Genomic DNA, 18884 nt, shown 5'->3' on the forward strand with positions numbered 1-18884 from the left:
AACTCCATTTTCTCTCCACTGGCCTCCTAGAGTCAGGTTTAGGACAGAGGACATGTTGCTTGTGGATGAAACATCTCTGGGCTTAAACAGCTCCACAATTGGTTTGGTGTTCCATACGTTCATGGATCTTGTGACTGACACTTGTGCTGAATGTAAAAAAAAAAACACTTTGACCCAGCTTCTGAGACCAATTAGCTGAATATTTAAGGCCAATGTACCCTTTAAGTGCATGTGATTTGATTTATATTGCAAATTCTGGTTTGGTGTCTCCCTGGTCTCACGTAGAACAGATCTCCAAAGTGGCAGCTAAGGTAATATGTTTGTAACATGAATACAAATCATGCTGTCAGTAGGATAGCTGTCTTTGGCAAAGTACTGGCTAATTGCACAAATAGCATAATATATCATTAGTAAATGAGGTGCCCACTAAGAAAAAATGCCATTGCAGAAAAGTTTAATATTATGTATTATGGAAGATAAAAATATAATTCCTTAAATAATCACTGGCGGTTAGATGATGGTTAAAACTCACTAAGCCAGACTCTTCATGGTTAAATTAAATACAAAAGTCAGCATGAGGCTAATTTTGCAGTGCCATTTTAAAAATGCCCCTGGAGACACTGCTCAGTCTTTTCCCACCCTGGAAAAATATATGTCCACAGACTCAATTTTTTAATAAAACTACATTAGTCCTCAGCTCAAATCACAGTATTTCAGAACTGTGATGAGATACATTTTTATTTTATCTCAAATGTTATTCTATATTATACTGCCTTCATGGTAGAATGAGTTCATTGTAATCATATACCGGAAATGCTTATTATTTAACTGATGTATAATTTGCTACGAAAGAAAAATGGTTAATTTAAGACAGGATGCCTTGTGTATTTTCCTGGGTATAGAGGCGCGGTTTTGTGTTGTCTGAATGCCCCAGGTCTCAGATCAGAGTCCTCCTGTAGCCCATCAAGCTGATAAGGAACCTTCAGCAGGGCCACAGCGAGGGGCCGCCTGCAGGGTCTGACCAGGAGTTGTAATTAATATCAAGCAATTGTTCAGACTAGGCCTTTCCCATCCTCACATGAAAAGGAAACAGGAAAAAGGAACTTAAACTCCCATTGCCTGGACAGAAGAGAGGTACAGGGTGTGTGTGTGTGTGTGTTTGGGGGGTTGGCGAAAGCAAGTGAGGGAGGGGTAAAGCAGACAGAGGCCAACAGAGATCGAGAGAGAAAGGGAGGGAAAGCAAATTCAATGCTTCAGACCTCTGAGTGAGATGTCTTCTTAGGGACTTTTCTGAGACCTTTGGGGTTAGGGACCAGGGAAGCCCTTCCATGTGGATGTACTACTCGTGGAGCGCACTGTCCCCGGCCCAGGCCCGGGTCTATGGCTGGGGGAACATGTGTCATCTGTCGTACCGTTCACTGTGTCTCCTCTCCTGGATCCTTTCAGGTGAGTCCATCTGGTAAATGTCAGGATAAAGACAGGATAAAGTGTAGTGTAGTTGGCAGAGTGAAGCGGTGAATAATAACTCTAGTATGTATGCTAAAAGGACAAACATTTAGAATACACAACATCAAACTACATACTTATTTAAACATTTAATGTGTAGTTTTATGTACTTTTGTACTATATATTGTTCAAATTTTGTTTAGATATGTAAATGTATGTGTGGCCACCTGTACTGATTAGTTTCAGCACATAATATTTATCTTCACTGACCCATGTGAATGATATGAATAAAAATAATAAAAAGACTAAAAGAATCCTTAATTACTTGAGAGTTGAGAAATGTTTGCTTTTTTTTTTTTTTTTTTTGGAAACCATATGCTTTTCCTAAATTCATGGCGATTCGCTTTGAAATTGAGATTAATCGTTATTATCAGTTTTAGCCTAGAGGACAGATGTGAATGGTGAGAGTTCTGAAACATCTTCTGTGATGCTCTTTAGTTAGTTTGCTGAAAGGATTGACATAATTTAAATCACAGTGCTGAAGAAGCTTAGATTATTGCTTGAAGGACTGTTTAACTCTGTTATACTTGTCCCATATATTCACATTTTTAAGTTGTGTTGTGCCTTTTCTCTGCATTTGATCATTTTCTCTTCTTCGCTGTGGTTTTTGTTTAGTGAATTTCACTTCATCTTTATGAATGAATTATTCATGTCAAGGTTTTTCCAGTTTAATAAAACATTCCACACATATCAGGCATGCAAACATAAATACATTAATGTATTTTAGATGTGCTTGAACTGGATATCTGGAAGCTCTGGATATCTGCTATGTGACAGACAGTTGATGGAGACATCTGGTAAACTGGTGACTGAAATCCAGCAGTGTTAGACTGATGAAATGGCATAATGCTATCTAGGCAAAAGGTGAAATGTTTAGTCTGTAGATGGCACACTAGTTAACATTGCATAATTAAAGAAAAAAAACTGAGCTGGAACGGCAAAAATATTTCCTCTCCACCTAACCACACACCCTCACCCCTCAAAAATTAGCTCAGTGACCCACACCCCTTAGTCAGGCTGCCAACTGCCTACTCCCTCGTCTGCAAAAAAAAAAAAAAAAAAAAAGAGTACTGTCAGTTCTTTAATCAATTTCTGGGCCAAAAATAATACACCCAAGATGGACAGTTAACAAAACCAACAACAAAAAGGCCATAAACAACTGACAAGTCTGTGAATGGTATTGCACTCATCTTTGTGACATGGAGCTACAAAAAGGTTTAGATCAGATAGATTGAAAGATAGACCCGAACCAAAATAACTGTACCATCAGCTGGATGATAAATTTATGATTCAATGTTTCGATTGAAAATATTTTTGAAAATGGTATGTTACTATGTATGTATGTAACAATTTTCAGCCAATTTTTGGCTTTAAAAGTTTTATAAACTTTATGACAGTTTTTTCTTCTGCTTCAATGTACCAATTTTTTGTAACACATCAGTGTCTTCTGCTACTTTTTAGATATAACTGGTTTATCTCCACCTTGTTCATTTTCACTGAATGAGGTCAAATACATTCCTTGCATCCCGTGAGGGACAGATTTTGAGTTGAGGGGATTCCTGGTGTCAGTTTAATGGATGAGTTTGATCTCTGGCTGACTGGACCTTGCTGGCCCGATTAAGGAGTTGCGATGGTGGAGAGTGCCTTCACTTTTACCTACACAATCAAAAAATAATAAACACATGTTTGAACCCAGTACAGAAAGTTAATGCATTCAGTTGTAGACTTAAGTACTTAGAGTCAGCGATAAGAAAAACGTGATTTATCATCTTGACAACACTTTTTGCCCACCCTTGCTTGAATGTTAAACTGGGTCCAGTTATCAGTCTGTGACCAAATTAAAACCAATCTTTTTATATGACTCCACATCCCTGGCAATTTCACAACAGCCAACTGTGCCAATTACAGAGGGGAATTTAGGAAATGCCTATAAATTTTTCTTGCTTTTAGATAAGTTTAACTCATGACTCCATATCACCATTGAAGGTCGTTTTTTTAAAAACAAAATATGGTTTAGGCTAGGGGTTTTGGAACATCTATATAAAACATGACTGAGCCCAGACTACTGCGGCTGATAAACATCAGCTAAGAACAGCACAAAATGATTTAGTGCTGGTAGCATGTGTGTATTTGCATTTGTCTTTTTGTTTAGTAAGCATGGCAAGCCATTTGTTGTATATGTGCTATCTGCTGATTCCAATCAAGGCTTGTGTGAAGAGCATGTTTGGGTAGCCAGCACAGATTGGCTACAGACAGATATGCTATGTAAACTAGTGGCCTTAAATGTTCTATCATTATAACATGTACCCATGTGTAAATGCAGGAATCTGAGGAACTGTTCAGTGAGCAAGCTTGGTAATCTTGTCATAACTTTGCACAACTAGGCCCTTTGTAAAGTGCCCCATCTGCAGATTACAGTCCTTATTGGCCTCAGAACAGCTGTCATTTTTCACATGAATCTGACTGGAATCTAGGATTATTTAAGTGGCACTCTTATGTTTTTTTACTTGGCTGCCATGGGATTTTTCTGCACAATTAGTCCTGCCCAGGCAGGCGGCCAGAACAATTCTGTGTTATGCAGTAACTCTGGACTGCTGATCAGATTGCCATGAAACATTTGTCTCTTCACACTCTGACATCCCCAGGATAAAATTTGCCGGCATGTGTAAATTGTGCAATGCTCTGCAATCAAAGTCCTGCATAAATCTACAAACTGAGGCAAGCTTTCATGCTTTTTCTTTGGCTGTGACCTGGCATATCTTACTTTATTTATCCAATACAGAACTAAATTTGGCAGAGTTTTCTTTCAGAAAAAAAATGATGAAGGAGCTATATGTCTGTAGCCTATTGGTAAATCTGTATTTTTAATCTGTATTTGAGTGTTTGTATTTGTATTTAGACTTTTTTGGGTGTTAGATCTTCTGGCATGAAGATGCATGAACTTCCATACATAGACAAACATCCTTCATTGATCATTATTATAGACTATTCTTATTACAACAATAGCTGGGTGAGGTTTCCATATAGACCCTTAACACTGCTCACCTTTAACCACAATGGCGTTTAATAAGGTGAGGGACTGTCCCCGTAACTACTGATTGTAAGTCGCTCTGGATAAGGGCGTCTGATAAATGCTGTAAATGTAAATGTAATAAAAGATTCAAAAAGGTTCTAATGGAAATGTACTCTTTGTTTCTTTATTAAAAAACAAACTTTGAAAAATGTCCAAAGTGTTCATGTCAATGCACAAGCTCAGATGCAGAATTTTGCAATTTCGACTCCAAACATCAACAAATACAGTCGCTTGTCATAGAAACAATCAGAACTATGAAAAGAATGCATATCTACTGATATGCTGAAAGTTAAATGGATAAATCTGGCTTTTTATAAGCCCTCTTAAAGAGATGGCCTAATCAGTGTTTTTTGTTTTCAGTGGCGTTGGCCACAGCTCCATTTCCTCTGGGTGAGAATGGATGGGCTGCTTCACAATAGCAGGGATAGAGCTGTTTTAATGAGCCGCGATTGTGACTGGCGTCTGGATGGCGCTTCCACGGCTAAGGAAGATCCCTGGCTGTGTGTCCAAACCTGGAGGGTTGCACAATACCCAGAAGATCAGCCCATATCCACTGTACTACGCACAAGCTCTGTGCGCATCAATAGCTGTGTCAGACACTGCATCTCCAGAGTCCACGATTTCTTCAAAACTGTTGGAATTCGTACCTAAAAAGCAGAGAAATGTTTGGAACAGGGATTTATAGCACTGGGTCTTTGCCCATCGATACTTATTTCCTGGAATTTAGCCAAAGGCATCAGTGACAGCCCTGTCTATGGGAATGAATGTTGCGCTTGTCTTCTGAGATCTGATGCATTCATAAACTGCAGATAGACATGCATGGACTGTAAACTGTAAACTGAGTTCAGTTAGCCTCTTTTTAGCCTTTTCAGCTCCAGACATCAACTTTTATTACACTGATCAGTGGAGTTGTGGCATGGGGAGGTGGTATGATTTGTCTGAATGCAGCTGTGGCCTTGCGGATACCGTGTGAACTATGACAGATATCCAGCTGAATGTGGGGGTTGCAGGTACGAACCTGCACTCCAATGCAGACATATGGAACAGATCACATGTGTGCAGCATGTGCAGAAACCTTGACTCAAAAGTGGAAACACCCCTTCCCCCCCTACACCAGCACACACACACACACACACACACACACACACACACAATGTATGTATGTAACTAGCCTTGTACTCGAGTCGCTCGACATACTCATGATTCACCATGGTTATGAAAAGCTGCTGGGGTTCTAGTCAAACCCTTTGAACTGCACCACCCAAAAACATTGCAGGAAAAAAAAAAAGATCTTTGGCGCCACTGACTAATTTGAGTCTAGGTGTGTTGTGCTATTATAATACATAAGAACAATGGGGGGACAGTGATGAGGACAAATTTGCTTTGATAAAACAATAGAAGATAAATAACGACCTTGGGTCCTGGAAGTATGGTAACCCCTGTCTTTTTGTCTTCTGACCTTCTTTAGTTTACTCAGTCATATTTTCCCCTCTGTTAACAAGCTCCCCGTTGTGTGACAAATAGTCATTACATCAGCAACCATGGGGGATATATGAAAGATGTACTGTCTGCGCAGAACAAGTCTTGTGATACAGCCCTGGCACATGGAGGTTATTGCAGGAGGATTCAGATCTGTGGTATATATTTAGCATGAATTAATGCTGTAATATTTTGAAACCTGCCTTGACAAGTGATTGTCACATGTGATACACAGCAGCACAGCACACAGTGCACACAGTGAAATTTGTCCTCTGCATTTAACCCATCACCCTGAGTGAGCAGTGGGCAGCCATGACAGGCGCCCGGGGAGCAGTGTGTGGGGACGGTGCTTTGCTCAGTGGCACCTCAGTGGCACCTTGGCAGATCGGGATTCGAACCAGTAACCTTCTGATTACGGGGCCACTTCCTTAACCGCTAGGCCACCACTGCCCCCTTATTATTATCAATCTTTCATAATTTCCTTTAAACCAAATGATTCAACGCATGAAATTTACAAATTTCATGACTTGGTCCTGTACGGTGGTCTTACAGGTTAATATGTCCAACTGAATATTTCGTTTCCGTAGAGCCTTGGTCCTCATCTGTTCTCTTTCTGTGTCTATCTTGACAGGCAGCGCACTAGACCTGGCAGACGTGACTCTGGTGAACCCCGACCCTGTGGTCATGTCCCCAGACTCCTCTCTGCTGTGTGTCAGCAGTGACTGGACCTCCTCAGGCTCTCTCAGCGTGGGACGGGACTTCCCCAGTGCCTTTTCTCACCTGACTTCCCTGTCCACCATCCCGGACAAGACCTACCGCTCAGCCTCCAAGATGGCTTGGAGGGACCGAAACAATGCCTTTGGCTCCTTCTACTGTCGGACCAGGAGTCTGGATTCTAGTAAAATCTACACATTCAAGATGCTAAAAGAAGGTACACTACCCTCAGTATCTCACTGCATGGTACATTCCCTCCTTTGGAACTGTGTTTGGAACGTAGGAGTCCCATATGGAGAGACTCAGGGCTGAGTTTGCACTCTGAAACATCAGTGCTACCACTGTCACACTCCCTGTGGGACCGCAAATGACCTGATCACCAACTGCGGTTCCCCCTTCTCACATTACTCTGGTCAGACCATAGGAGATTATTTTTGACACAATGAGATTTTGGCGGGGAAAACTGTTGTTCTAAGGCCAAAGGGAGTCCCCCTCCCTCCTGGGCCATAATTAAACACAAATAGATGCAGGGGGGACGATTGGGACACTGAACTTCAATAGACTTCCCATATGAAAAGTTTGTTTGCCAAGGCCTTTCTTCTTGAGTTAACACTACTGCCCTTATTTAGGTTTCTATATTACATGGGTGGATTTAAACAATGAACTATTATTGCACTATTTTGCATTCATATGAACTTTATCTAAAACACGCAGGACAACAAAACCGGCAGCGGGTTTTAAAATAAAGATTGTCTCTGCTTATTGCCTCAATTATGTTTTGCTCTTCAATTATGTTGTTGTGTTGTACTAAGTATGATTGTGCAATGACAATAATGTCTTTAAACTCTTACTGTTATTACTTTGTCCAATCACTCTTTGGACCAGCTGTTTATTTGCATGGTAAATGAGCTGCTTTGATTCCTCCTCATTATGGCTCTCCTCTTCCTCTGTTTTTCAGCTAATTTCCTGCCAGAGGCTCTGACCATCACGGCCAGTTTAGGTGATGAGGTCAACATCTCCTACACACGAAGGAATGTGGTAGATGTGGACTCTGTCATTTTCAAGAACGGTGGTAAATGATTGGGAATTCTGCTTATACTTATCATAATAGGGTAACGTTGTCTTGATTAAGCAATAAACACACAATAAAAATAAGACGTGAAGTCATTATTATTGTGATACACAGCAGAGCACAGCATGCGGTGCATACAAACGAAATGAGTCCTCTGCATTTAACCCATCATCTTTAGTGAGCAAGGTGAGCGATACCTTGATCAAGTGGACCTTGCTCAAGGTCCTGAAAACCTGCAAAATGTGGGTGTGAGTGGGTGTGGAGGGATCTTGCTAAACTAGTTATTTAATCAACATTGGACAGATACAATCTGAACCATATTAACAAGCAGAAACAAAACAAAATATAACAAAACACCATATTTTTCTCTCAGACACATTTGTCCACTCCTTACCTAAAAACGAGATCATGGACACCCTCCAGTTCCACATCAGCTCTGTGGGCTTGACTGATGCTGGATTCTACATTGCCAGATACATCGCTGATGCAGAGACCTCCTCGGGGATCACCAGGCTGATAGTAAGAAGTTAGTGTTCCCACTGCCATGCTACTGTCATATGTACATCATGTGCGATCAGTCACAAGACAGGTAAAGTAAATAACACTGAGCATCTCATGGTGCCTGTCATGAGGTCACTATTTTTAAACTTGCACTAAGTGCAGAGCTTCAGGATTTAAGTAACTAGTTAAAAGAAAGAACTCATTGGTAGTTACCTCTATCTTGAAGAATAAAGCTTTTTTGTTTTGTACCTACAACCCCAACTCAGAAAAAGTTGCGACAGGATGGAAAATGTGAATAAGAAAAGAAAAAAGCAAGTAATAAATTTAAATGTTTTTTCTTGTCAACATCACTTGATTTGTAAATAAATATCCATTCTTGCAATTCAGGCTTGGAACATATTCAAAAAAAAAGTTGGGACAGTACAGCATTTACCACTTTGTACAGTTCCCCTGACTTTTAACAATACTTAAAAGACGTTCAGGCATGGAAGAAACCAAGTGACTAAATGTTGAAGGTGTTAGTTTGTCCCATTCTTCCTGCAAACAACGTGTCCTGCACTTTATCCTACGCTTTGAGCTGTGCTTAGGATTTTCTCTAAAACAGTCTGCAGGGTGCACTGATCAGTAAGAAGGACAAAAGAGGGACAAAGAAGGCCTTTACAGAAGGCCTTACATTACAGAAAAGTATGTGAACTGCATAGTGGCTGGCTGCATAGCTTCTGAGTTTGGGCCGACATTATCACATCCTCCTGTGCAATGTTCTTTTAGGCGTGTTCTGAAAAGAAACCAGGTTTCAGGTTGTGGCTGTGTAGTCAATTCTAAAGATTTGATTGTAGAAATTGAGTGATAATTGTGAACTTTCCATTGTTCGTTGTCTTGTGAAGTGAATTTGAAGTGTGTAAATGGAGAGCTCTGCAAGTGTTCCACATTTTGTTTCCCACCGCGGTCCTGTTTCATCTCTCCCCCAGTTAAACCAAGGATGTTGACCTCGCTCAGTCAGCGTTTATGTGAATAATTTAGAACCACGACCACAGGCATCATCTGAATGTTTATAAAAGGCTGTTTGCAGCTTTGATCCCTCATCCCTTTTTTGGCTGAAATTCCACAGACTGCAGCGTGAACCGGTGGGGTGCTGACTGCTCCAAAGCCTGTCCTGTTTGTCAAAATGGAGGGGTGTGTCATGATGGGAGAGGAGGGTGTATCTGCCCTCCAGGCTTCAAGGGGCCCAACTGTCAAACAGGTACTGTTGTATTTGATGAGAGGATTTCATGAACAAATATTGAATCACTATACTGAAATATAGTAGAATGTACATAATAATAATACAGATGATAATTGCAAAATGCACAAGGAATATTATTTTTTTATGCATATTAACCCTTGGACAACCCTTTTCGAACAATCTTCTGTTCATCATATTGTTTATAAAAGTGCTTGTGCTGTGTTTTGTCATGTAGTGATTTATTAGCCTAGTGGGTAACACACTCGCTTAAGAACTATAAGACCACAAAGTCACAGGTTGAAAGCCCATTTACTATCATTGTGTCCCTGAGCAAGACACTTGACCCCTGAGTGTCTCTAGGGTTCTTTTCCTGTAACTATTGATTGTAAGTCACTCTTGTAAGTATCTGATAAATGCTGTAAATGTAAATGTAAAAGTATTATAGGCAGACTATATGTAGATCTGTTGGAATTGTTTTACGCGCAGTGTGTGGAGAGGGACGCTTTGGGCGAAGCTGTAAGGAGAGGTGTAGGGATGGTCAATGCCGCTCCATGGTGTTCTGCCAACAAGACCCCTATGGATGCTCTTGTGCCACAGGCTGGAAAGGCCTCAACTGCAGCGAAGGTGGGACACTGGCCTGCACAATAATGACCAAAACCTCTTCTGATGTCACCCTGTTACATATGACTGAAAAGAATTCTCTGTAATCCTGTATTTTTACCTCATAAAGCGATCTGTTCTCATGTATGTGTAGCTTGTCCTGAGGGCTACTATGGAGCAGGGTGTAAGCTGAGCTGTCAGTGTGGACCAAAAGGCAAATGTGACCGTTTCCGAGGTTGTGTGTGTCCAGGGAGACATGGATCTCGCTGTGAGAATGAAGGTAATGTAAACAAAGTTGACATGCTATCTGCCCATGTTCTAGCATATCAAATCCCCATGACTTGACTAAATCTTCCTCGCTCAGTATGCAGATGTTATTTTTTTATTTCTAGACAAGGCTCCTGTTGTGGTCAGCACCCTGAGGGATGTGGAGCTGAACTCAGGGTCCCTCTATGAAGTCAACTGCACAGCCACAGGGCATCCCGCTCCACTACATGGCGAAATCATGTTGGTCAAACCTGACAAAACGCCCGTATATGTGAGTTGGAAAAAAACAGCCCCTTCACATGAGTCCGAGCGAGTCTGATTTGTGCTCAGTTACCATTACCACTGTTATTGCTCAATGTCAGTTTAAACAGTGTACAGTTGGAACAATTAGACTTAGCAATTGTACTTTAGTCCAGATACTTGTTGATTAGGAAAAAATTGGGTTGACATGAAATATCAACAACCCGCATGTCGATATTTCTTTACGCAGGCATTTGATACAGAGGCAGTGAATGACCAGACCACCTCCATGTTCAGAGTGGACAAGATCAGTGTGTCTCACTCTGGGCGTTGGCTGTGCCAGGTGAAAACCTCAGCCGGACAGGGGGAGAAGGATTTCATTGTTAATGTTAAAGGTCAGAACACACCTCCGTTGAACACACCTCTCTGTCTTTGCCTAATTTGTTTGATTCAGGAGCAACACATTTCTTTCTCAATGATGACGGATATTAACAATCAGTAACAGCTTTGAGGATATCATAAGCTCTATTTACAGAGCTAATTGCATATTGTATGTGCCAAACATTTAAATGAGTTATGTCATCATACCAGGCAATTCAAATGAAACAAAATGCAAACCAATAATGCTTGTGATGATTTTGTCCTTTAATCTGTTTGACGCTTTCCTTGAATGATTAGCTACTTACACTACCAGTCAGAATTTTGGACGCACCTACTCATTCATGGGTCTTGCTTTTAGACACAGGACAATGAATGACCACACGTGAGGTTATGTAATAAAAAAAAGATCTGAGTCTCTCCAAAGCAGGGAGCTTCTGCTGTGAGGGCAGCATTTCTGACTATTGGCTTCTCTCCACCACCTTAAGTTAGACAACGTGGATGGTTTTCCAACAGTCCTGAAGGTATTTGCTGAACACTTTCTCATCATTCATTCATGTCAATGAGCATCTAATGAAGTGGATTTTACTAATGTGAATAGTGAAAAAAGAAGTCATGAGGGTAAAACAAGGGGACTCTAAAAAACTGTTTCATCAAACATACTTCACTTTCTCCTGCTACAAAAAATACTAAAAATGTTTCTTGTATTGGATTCCAGGTGTGTTCAAACTTTTGACTAGTAGTGTATCTGATCTCAAGTACTTAATAAAACAGAAAAAAGAGAAACTTGCACATGTATGATGATGCGTATATATTACAATTAAATACTACTTAGAAGCACGAACACCATAAATAATGAAGGCTATCTAACTGGGCCCTCTCACTTACCTCTTCATTTCAAGTGCCCCCGCAACCACGATGCTCCCCGTCACTAAATGAAAGTGGACCACACCATCTGCTCATTCAGGTCAATAAGGACCCCTACATAGGGGATGGGCCGCTGACATCTGTGAAGGTTTTTTACAAACAGGTCAATGCATCATCATGCAAGACAATAGAAGGTAGGCCAACTGGTTTGGTGATGTCATGTGAATTTGAGCCAAGATCAGCATTTGCATCCTGAAGTTCTTTGTCAAAGGTTAAAGGTCACCGTTCTGCTCCAGGCCCACAGAAATGTTATTATGTGGTTTCCATCACACATCAGATTAAATTGAAATAACAATCTGGTGAGGCAATCGTTGTTTTGTATTCAGACTCCGCTGTTATAGTGACTGCGTGGAACAATTGATCTGAAGTCATGCTACAGGAGGGGTCTTCTGTTGTTTTTATAGAAAAATAACTATTAATCCTTGCTTTAAATTTTTTACTGTCGGAGGAATAAATGCACCATGAAAAAATTATTTAGTTTGCAAGCTAGAAAAAGGATCAGTGTGAGGGATTTGGACTGGTTGGTTATTTGGTGGTCCTATCATAAGTAGTAGTGTAACTGATGCTGAATCCATGGTTGACTGACAGTGACAGGATCCCAAACAAAGCTGGACAACCTGACGCCCATGACCCAGTACACTGTCTACGTGCAGCTCAGTCGAAGAGGACCTGGTGGAACTGGCAACGCTGGGCCAGAGGCTAGCTTCTCCACACAAATGTTGGGTAAAGAACATATGTACAGTAAATGCATGAACACAGCACAGTTCAGGCTAGACAGAACTCACAGATTTATGTTCTTGTCTTGTTACTGCTCCCTCCAGAATATCCACACCCCACTGGTCTGAAACTCACCCCGTTGAGCCAAACTGCTCTAAATCTGAACTGGGACCCTGTGACAGGGCCTACAAAAGACGACTGGGGTTTCCAGGTGGAGTGTGTTCAGAGTTTGGATCAGGGCAATAGCAGGAAGTTCCACCTGCCAGTGAACTTGACAGGCCTGCGGCTGACTGATCTGAAGCCCAGACACAAATATGAGTGCAAGGTGTGGTTGACCACCAGTTCAGAGGAGCAGTACCGACCTAGAGTTTCTGGATGGACCCTCAGTAACGGTACAGTATGGAGAACAAACGACACAAACAACAACTACAAGTAAAAAACAATTAATGAAATAGACATAGAATGTACAATCTATTCATTTGTATTCTTCTGGAGTTGAGTTGACTAATAAAGCAATGAAACATCTGACCCCAGAGCTGCCACCTGCACCTTCCAACATCAACCCCTGCAACATCAGTGACACCTCTGCCATTGTAACTTGGATGCTGGAAGAGGGCAACTCCATTTCCAAGGTGATGATTCGTTTCCAGGACGAACAGGAAGACTACAGTCAACTGGTGGAGATCAGTGTGCCAATGGACCAGCAGGCCATGCAGTTCCAGCTGAGGGGCCTGAAGCCAAATACTCTTTACCTGGTGGATCTCTGGTGCAGAAACAACATTGGCGAGAGCACAGACAGACCCCAGGTTCCATTCAAGACCCTTACCCATCAGGAAGTTGCCAGTGAGTCAGTAAAACACACACACATATACACACACATTCACTCTTGCACTTTGAAACGCAGTATGGCAAAAAAATATTAAGAAAGTCAGAACAATCTTTTGTTCCTGCTGCCAAGAAACTTCCTAATGTTCAGTCTGTCTCCCATAGAGTTGTCTGGGTTGCACACTGAGGGCAACATGTTGTTCTTTGCCATCCTGGGCTCAGCTGCCATGACCTGCATCACCATCCTGTTGGCCTTCTGCATAGTCCTGCAGCTGAAGAAGGCCACATTCCAAAGAAGGATGGTGCAGGCCTTTCAGAACATTGTGGTAATTCATGGCGATGACTTTCAAAAAGACCTCTCTATAAATGTGCCATCTGATGCAACAATGAACAGTACTTGTCAGTCCCATTTAGTGTTTAATTGTTCTACTTTCCCTGGTATTTCTCAAATAGCGAGAGGAACCAGTGGTGCAGTTCAGCTCAGGGTCTCTTAACAACCCTAAAAAATCTAAGACCTCCACCCAAGCAACCCTGGCCTACCCTGCACTTGAGTGGAGTGACATCAAATTTGAGGATGTCATTGGTGAAGGCAATTTCGGGCAGGTCCTGAAGGCCCGCATTAAAAAGGATGGGTTGAGAATGGATGCTGCCATCAAGAGGATGAAAGGTGAGCTGATCTGGTCTCCTAATGCCATTTTAGAGTATTTTCCACTGCTAGGGAGTAGGATCTTGAACATTTCAGATGAGCTATACATTATACAAATGTTCTGATGCCTTCGTATGGCCCACAAGAGATTTAAGTTATTGAATTGAACTGTCCCATTTTGTGGACTTGTCTCGGAGATGAATATTGATCTTCTGTGTCTGTCAATCACCCAGAATATGCCTCTAAGGATGACCATAGGGACTTTGCTGGGGAGTTGGAGGTGCTCTGCAAACTTGGCCACCACCCCAACATCATCAATCTGCTGGGGGCCTGTGAACACAGAGGTACGGTGCAAACCACAGATCCCTTTTTCACAGATTATCTGTATCCCTGCTTTTAGAAGACCCATACGTAACAGAACATGTTATGCAGACTGGCTGGTGCTTGGCAATCTGGCAATTCTTTTTGAATGGCTTTTAAACTAGCTGCATTAATCTTTTTAATAAAGCTTTATGAAATGTTGACTTTACAGGATATCTGTATTTGGCCATTGAGTATGCACCTCATGGGAATCTGTTGGACTTCCTGCGTAAGAGCAGAGTGCTGGAGACTGACCCAGCCTTTGCCATCGCCAACAGCACTGCCTCCACCCTCACGTCCCAACAGCTCCTGCATTTTGCTGCAGATGTGGCGCGAGGCATGGACTACCTGAGCCAGAAACAGGTTAAAAAATGTTATTTATTGAAATATTTGAGACTTTTCATTCAGTCAAGCCAAAAACCATGTTCCGTACAAAAGTGTTAAAACACATATCTCATTAGTTTATTCACAGAGACCTGGCAGCCAGGAACATCCTGGTTGGGGAAAATTTTGTGGCAAAAATTGCAGACTTTGGACTTTCCAGAGGACAGGAGGTGTATGTAAAGAAAACAATGGTAAGATTTCAGGTTTCAGTATTTAAAATTTCCTTCAAAATATATGAGTATGTTATCACTATGGGTGATTAATAAACAGCTTGTAAACAGCCAGGAAATGTATATAGTTACTATTCCATCATCTAATAATCTACATCTAAATATATGCAGCGGTTAGTAGAAATACAGATTTACAAAATACAATGATATGCTTTAAAGATATCTATAAATAATGGATTCATTACTTGCTTAAAATCAGCAGACCTCCTATATCATATCAAATTTTAAAGCTAAACAGCAATACTGAATGTGTGAGTGTGTGGCTGAATTATTTTGCTCTGTTTCTTACAGGGCAGGTTACCTGTGCGATGGATGGCCATCGAGTCGCTGAACTACAGCGTCTACACCACAAATAGTGATGTGTGAGTGTTTTACTGGAATTAATAACTCACGTCAGTCATTAACAAGCCTACATTTAACATACCTGGTCAGATTTGGCCAATAAGGCTCTGTCTTTTTCTGTCAACAGATGGTCTTATGGAGTATTGCTGTGGGAGATTGTGAGCTTAGGTTTGTTTCAGGATAGCTGTGGCATGTGCATTTATTTAATGTGGTCACATTTCCACATTGTTGGATTTTGCATGAGTTCATGTTTAGCATGTTTCGAGATGCCTGGTCTCTGTGTTTCAGGGGGGACACCATACTGTGGCCTGACCTGTGCTGAGCTCTATGAGAAACTTCCCCATGGGTATCGTCTGGAGAAACCCCTCAACTGTGATGATGAGGTGTAAGTCTGACATTCTGGTCATAAAACCTTCATACGCTCAGCTGCGATTCACAATGATCTGCATGACTTGATCCAACACAGTGTGACTCGTTCTGTCTCTGCATTCAGGTATGATCTGATGAGACAGTGCTGGAGAGAGAAGCCCTACGAGAGACCCTCATTTGCTCAGATTCTGGTCGCTCTTAACCGAATGCTAGAGGAGAGAAAGGTAAAAACCCACAAATGTCATGTCAGCACCATAAAAAGACACTTGTCACACTGTTTCTGACTGGTTGTGAGACAGAATAATGTTTATTGGCAGTGCTGGATTTCAACATCAAAGCATATCTAGAACATGTATATGAATTAACTGGATTCAGTACAGGTTACTATTTTTAGGCAGTATTTTGGATATAGTTATATAAAGTAATGACATATCTCCTGCAGTAACGTATGTTAAATGTCTGTGTAGTCTTGCATGAAGATGCCCTCTTGTGGTAAACCAGGAGTCTTTCATTTGTTTTAGTTTTCACAATTTTATAATGACTGAATAAGAAACTAAAAAAGAGATTTTATATTATTTCTGAAAATATTCTGAATGTGAGATATTTTAATTACTGTAATGGAATACATTACAACTGACCTTATATTATGCTTTGCCATGTCTGTTGAAACAAACCATCTTGTTTAGTATTCCAATGCAACAGGCCACTGCCAGGTACCTGAATGATTAATGCACTGACCCCCATTGCTACAAAATGCTTCAAGAGTCTTATTTTTACTGGGAATGTTTTAGCTTGTTCCAAACAATTTAATTCACGATGATAATAAATCTTGTGTAAGTTTTTTGTACTAGAATAATTATGAATAAATAATAATGTTTTTTTTGCAGTATTAAAAACATAATGTCAAATAATGTCAATAAACATTCATAGCCATCAGTCATTAAATGAACATTTTTCAGTCCATGATAAAACAAAATAGAAGTGCATAGGCTACCATCACTGTACAAATGATTTCCTTTCAACTGTCTCATTTGCAGACGTATGTGAACACCACCCTGTATGAGAAGTTCACGTATGCGGGCATTGACTGTTCTGCTGAGGAAGCTGGATGATAAGTTGGACTACATACCAAAACAACATGCTCTTCAGTTATACACAATTGTACATAAATCATCAGGTATCAAGGTTTAACTAATCCTCTTTTATAGGGATTTATGGACCACAATTTTGCACACATTGTGTACCCATGTATGAAACTATGAAAATACTCACAATAATATCAGTGTTGGCTAGTGTAATGCCTTCAATGTAAGTGTGAATGGAAGTGTGTTTTGGTACCATATTACTTCAAATAATTGCTCTGTGTCATGTCGTGTGTGTCCGTATAATGATTGAGTATTGAGGGCAGTTCCTTGAAGTAATAATAAGGTCTCTGTATGTATTTAGTTCTTTGAAAGCCTTTTGTATTCCTGCAGACGTGAGCAATGAAGAATACTGTAAAAAGTGCAACGTTTATCAATACTACTTTTTAAATAGTCCAATAAAATATAAATTTTTAAAGTGTGATTATTGAATTCTGATTATTGTACAAATGTGTTTAAAATTAAATTTATGCCATTTATCAGACGCCCTCATCAAGAGTGACTTACAATCAATATTTACAGGGACAGTCCCCCTAGAGACATTCAGGGTTAAGTAAGTGGGATTTGAACCTGCGTCTTCTGGTTCATAGAGTGTATTACCCACTAGGCTACTACCACCCTGTAAGGTAATTCAAGAGCATCACATGATACTCACAGCCTAATCAATCAAAGAGCCTTTACCAGCGACCCTGGAAAGGTCACAGGCTTTGGGGTTTGCTGCAGTTCAGACGCTAAAGATAGAGTAGCACAGCAGAAGCGCTTCGAGGTAGTTGACCTCCTGCAAGATGCTGACAGATGGGTTTTTCACAGGCTTTAACATCAGCTGAAAGGCAAAGGATCTGCAGTTTCGCAATGGAACTGCACAAAAACAAAACAGCAAGAAAACCTCATTCCATGTCAAAAACTACACTCAGCAGGCAACACTCCTGTCCTCCAGAATGTCTGTCAGATTGTTTAAACTGATGAAGATTAAATATGTTACGCGTAAAACAGGGGAACAGTGCATTTATAATGACACAGCAAATAATATTCAGCTATGGTTAAATGAGCTCACCTCAACTCATTCATTAAATCATTGGTTGGATCTTTGGCCTGATTCTCTCAAGCATTTATTCACGAAAAAATCTAGTCCATTCTCCATCCTCCCGTTTTGTTGCTGATCCTTACGAAGGTTGTTCTTTCCGGTGAGTCACATCAACAAAGGATGTCCATTAAAAAGGTTGGGTCTTCCACACAGCCTGAAAAGTCATGGGATCGGTCCACACGGCTCTGCCTCGGCCAGCTCCGTCTGCGCCATGATGATGCACACCTCGTAGACACGGAAGGAGGCCAGGGCGGTGGCGACGATGCAGGCTCCCCCCAGTATGTACCACCAGTTGAAAAAGCCGAAGGAGGCAGCCTTCACGATGCAGTAGAGGCCAAAGCATACCAAGCCGAACATGGAGAGGATCTGCACACACACTGGCGGCCCGGAGGCTTTCTCACCCATTTTGGCTCCGGATGGCCACTGCACGCAGTGACGATCGCTCTTTGTCGACTGTAAATGGGAATCCACAGGTGGGTATGTTGAGGGTTGACTGGGAGACTGGGGGAGAGCTTCTTTTATACGCAACTCAGGGGTCAAATCTGAGATTACACACGCTACACCCCTCCACTCACTTTACTCAGCTTCACTGGGTAAACCTTGGCTATAATCTTAGTCTGACGACTGAATTAAGTGCACTGAAATGGGATTATGCATGCATCGATCTATTTGGATTTTAGCACCATGCACGCTTTACCACTACCTTAATTACAGAGAGTGGCCGTGCTAATGAGCTTAAAGGGGTGTGTTAGTCCTGAATGCTGAATCAGTCCTGTCCACACTGTAAAAGGCGTGTCACCTTTACC

The 18884-nt window shown here is 41.2% G+C and overlaps 1 protein-coding gene across 1 annotated transcript; it reads left to right on the forward strand.

Annotated features, from left to right (window-relative positions):
* The first annotated feature begins 1186 nt into the window (after positions 1–1186).
* tek (TEK tyrosine kinase, endothelial) lies at positions 1187–17418 on the forward strand. Its single transcript, XM_028974195.1, has 23 exons — positions 1187–1446; positions 6690–6989; positions 7731–7844; positions 8218–8370; positions 9454–9585; positions 10054–10191; positions 10322–10447; positions 10560–10705; positions 10925–11069; positions 11955–12113; positions 12568–12702; positions 12801–13088; positions 13231–13539; positions 13687–13847; positions 13975–14188; positions 14401–14511; positions 14700–14890; positions 14989–15102; positions 15433–15503; positions 15611–15651; positions 15772–15868; positions 15977–16076; positions 16890–17418. Exons 1-23 carry the CDS (start codon positions 1329–1331, stop codon positions 16962–16964), a joined length of 3438 nt encoding a protein of 1145 aa, XP_028830028.1. The 5' UTR covers positions 1187–1328; the 3' UTR covers positions 16965–17418.
* The last annotated feature ends 1466 nt before the right edge of the window (positions 17419–18884 follow it).

This window comes from Denticeps clupeoides, chromosome 3, assembly GCF_900700375.1.
Source record: "Denticeps clupeoides chromosome 3, fDenClu1.1, whole genome shotgun sequence".
Lineage (NCBI taxonomy): Eukaryota > Metazoa > Chordata > Actinopteri > Clupeiformes > Denticipitidae > Denticeps > Denticeps clupeoides.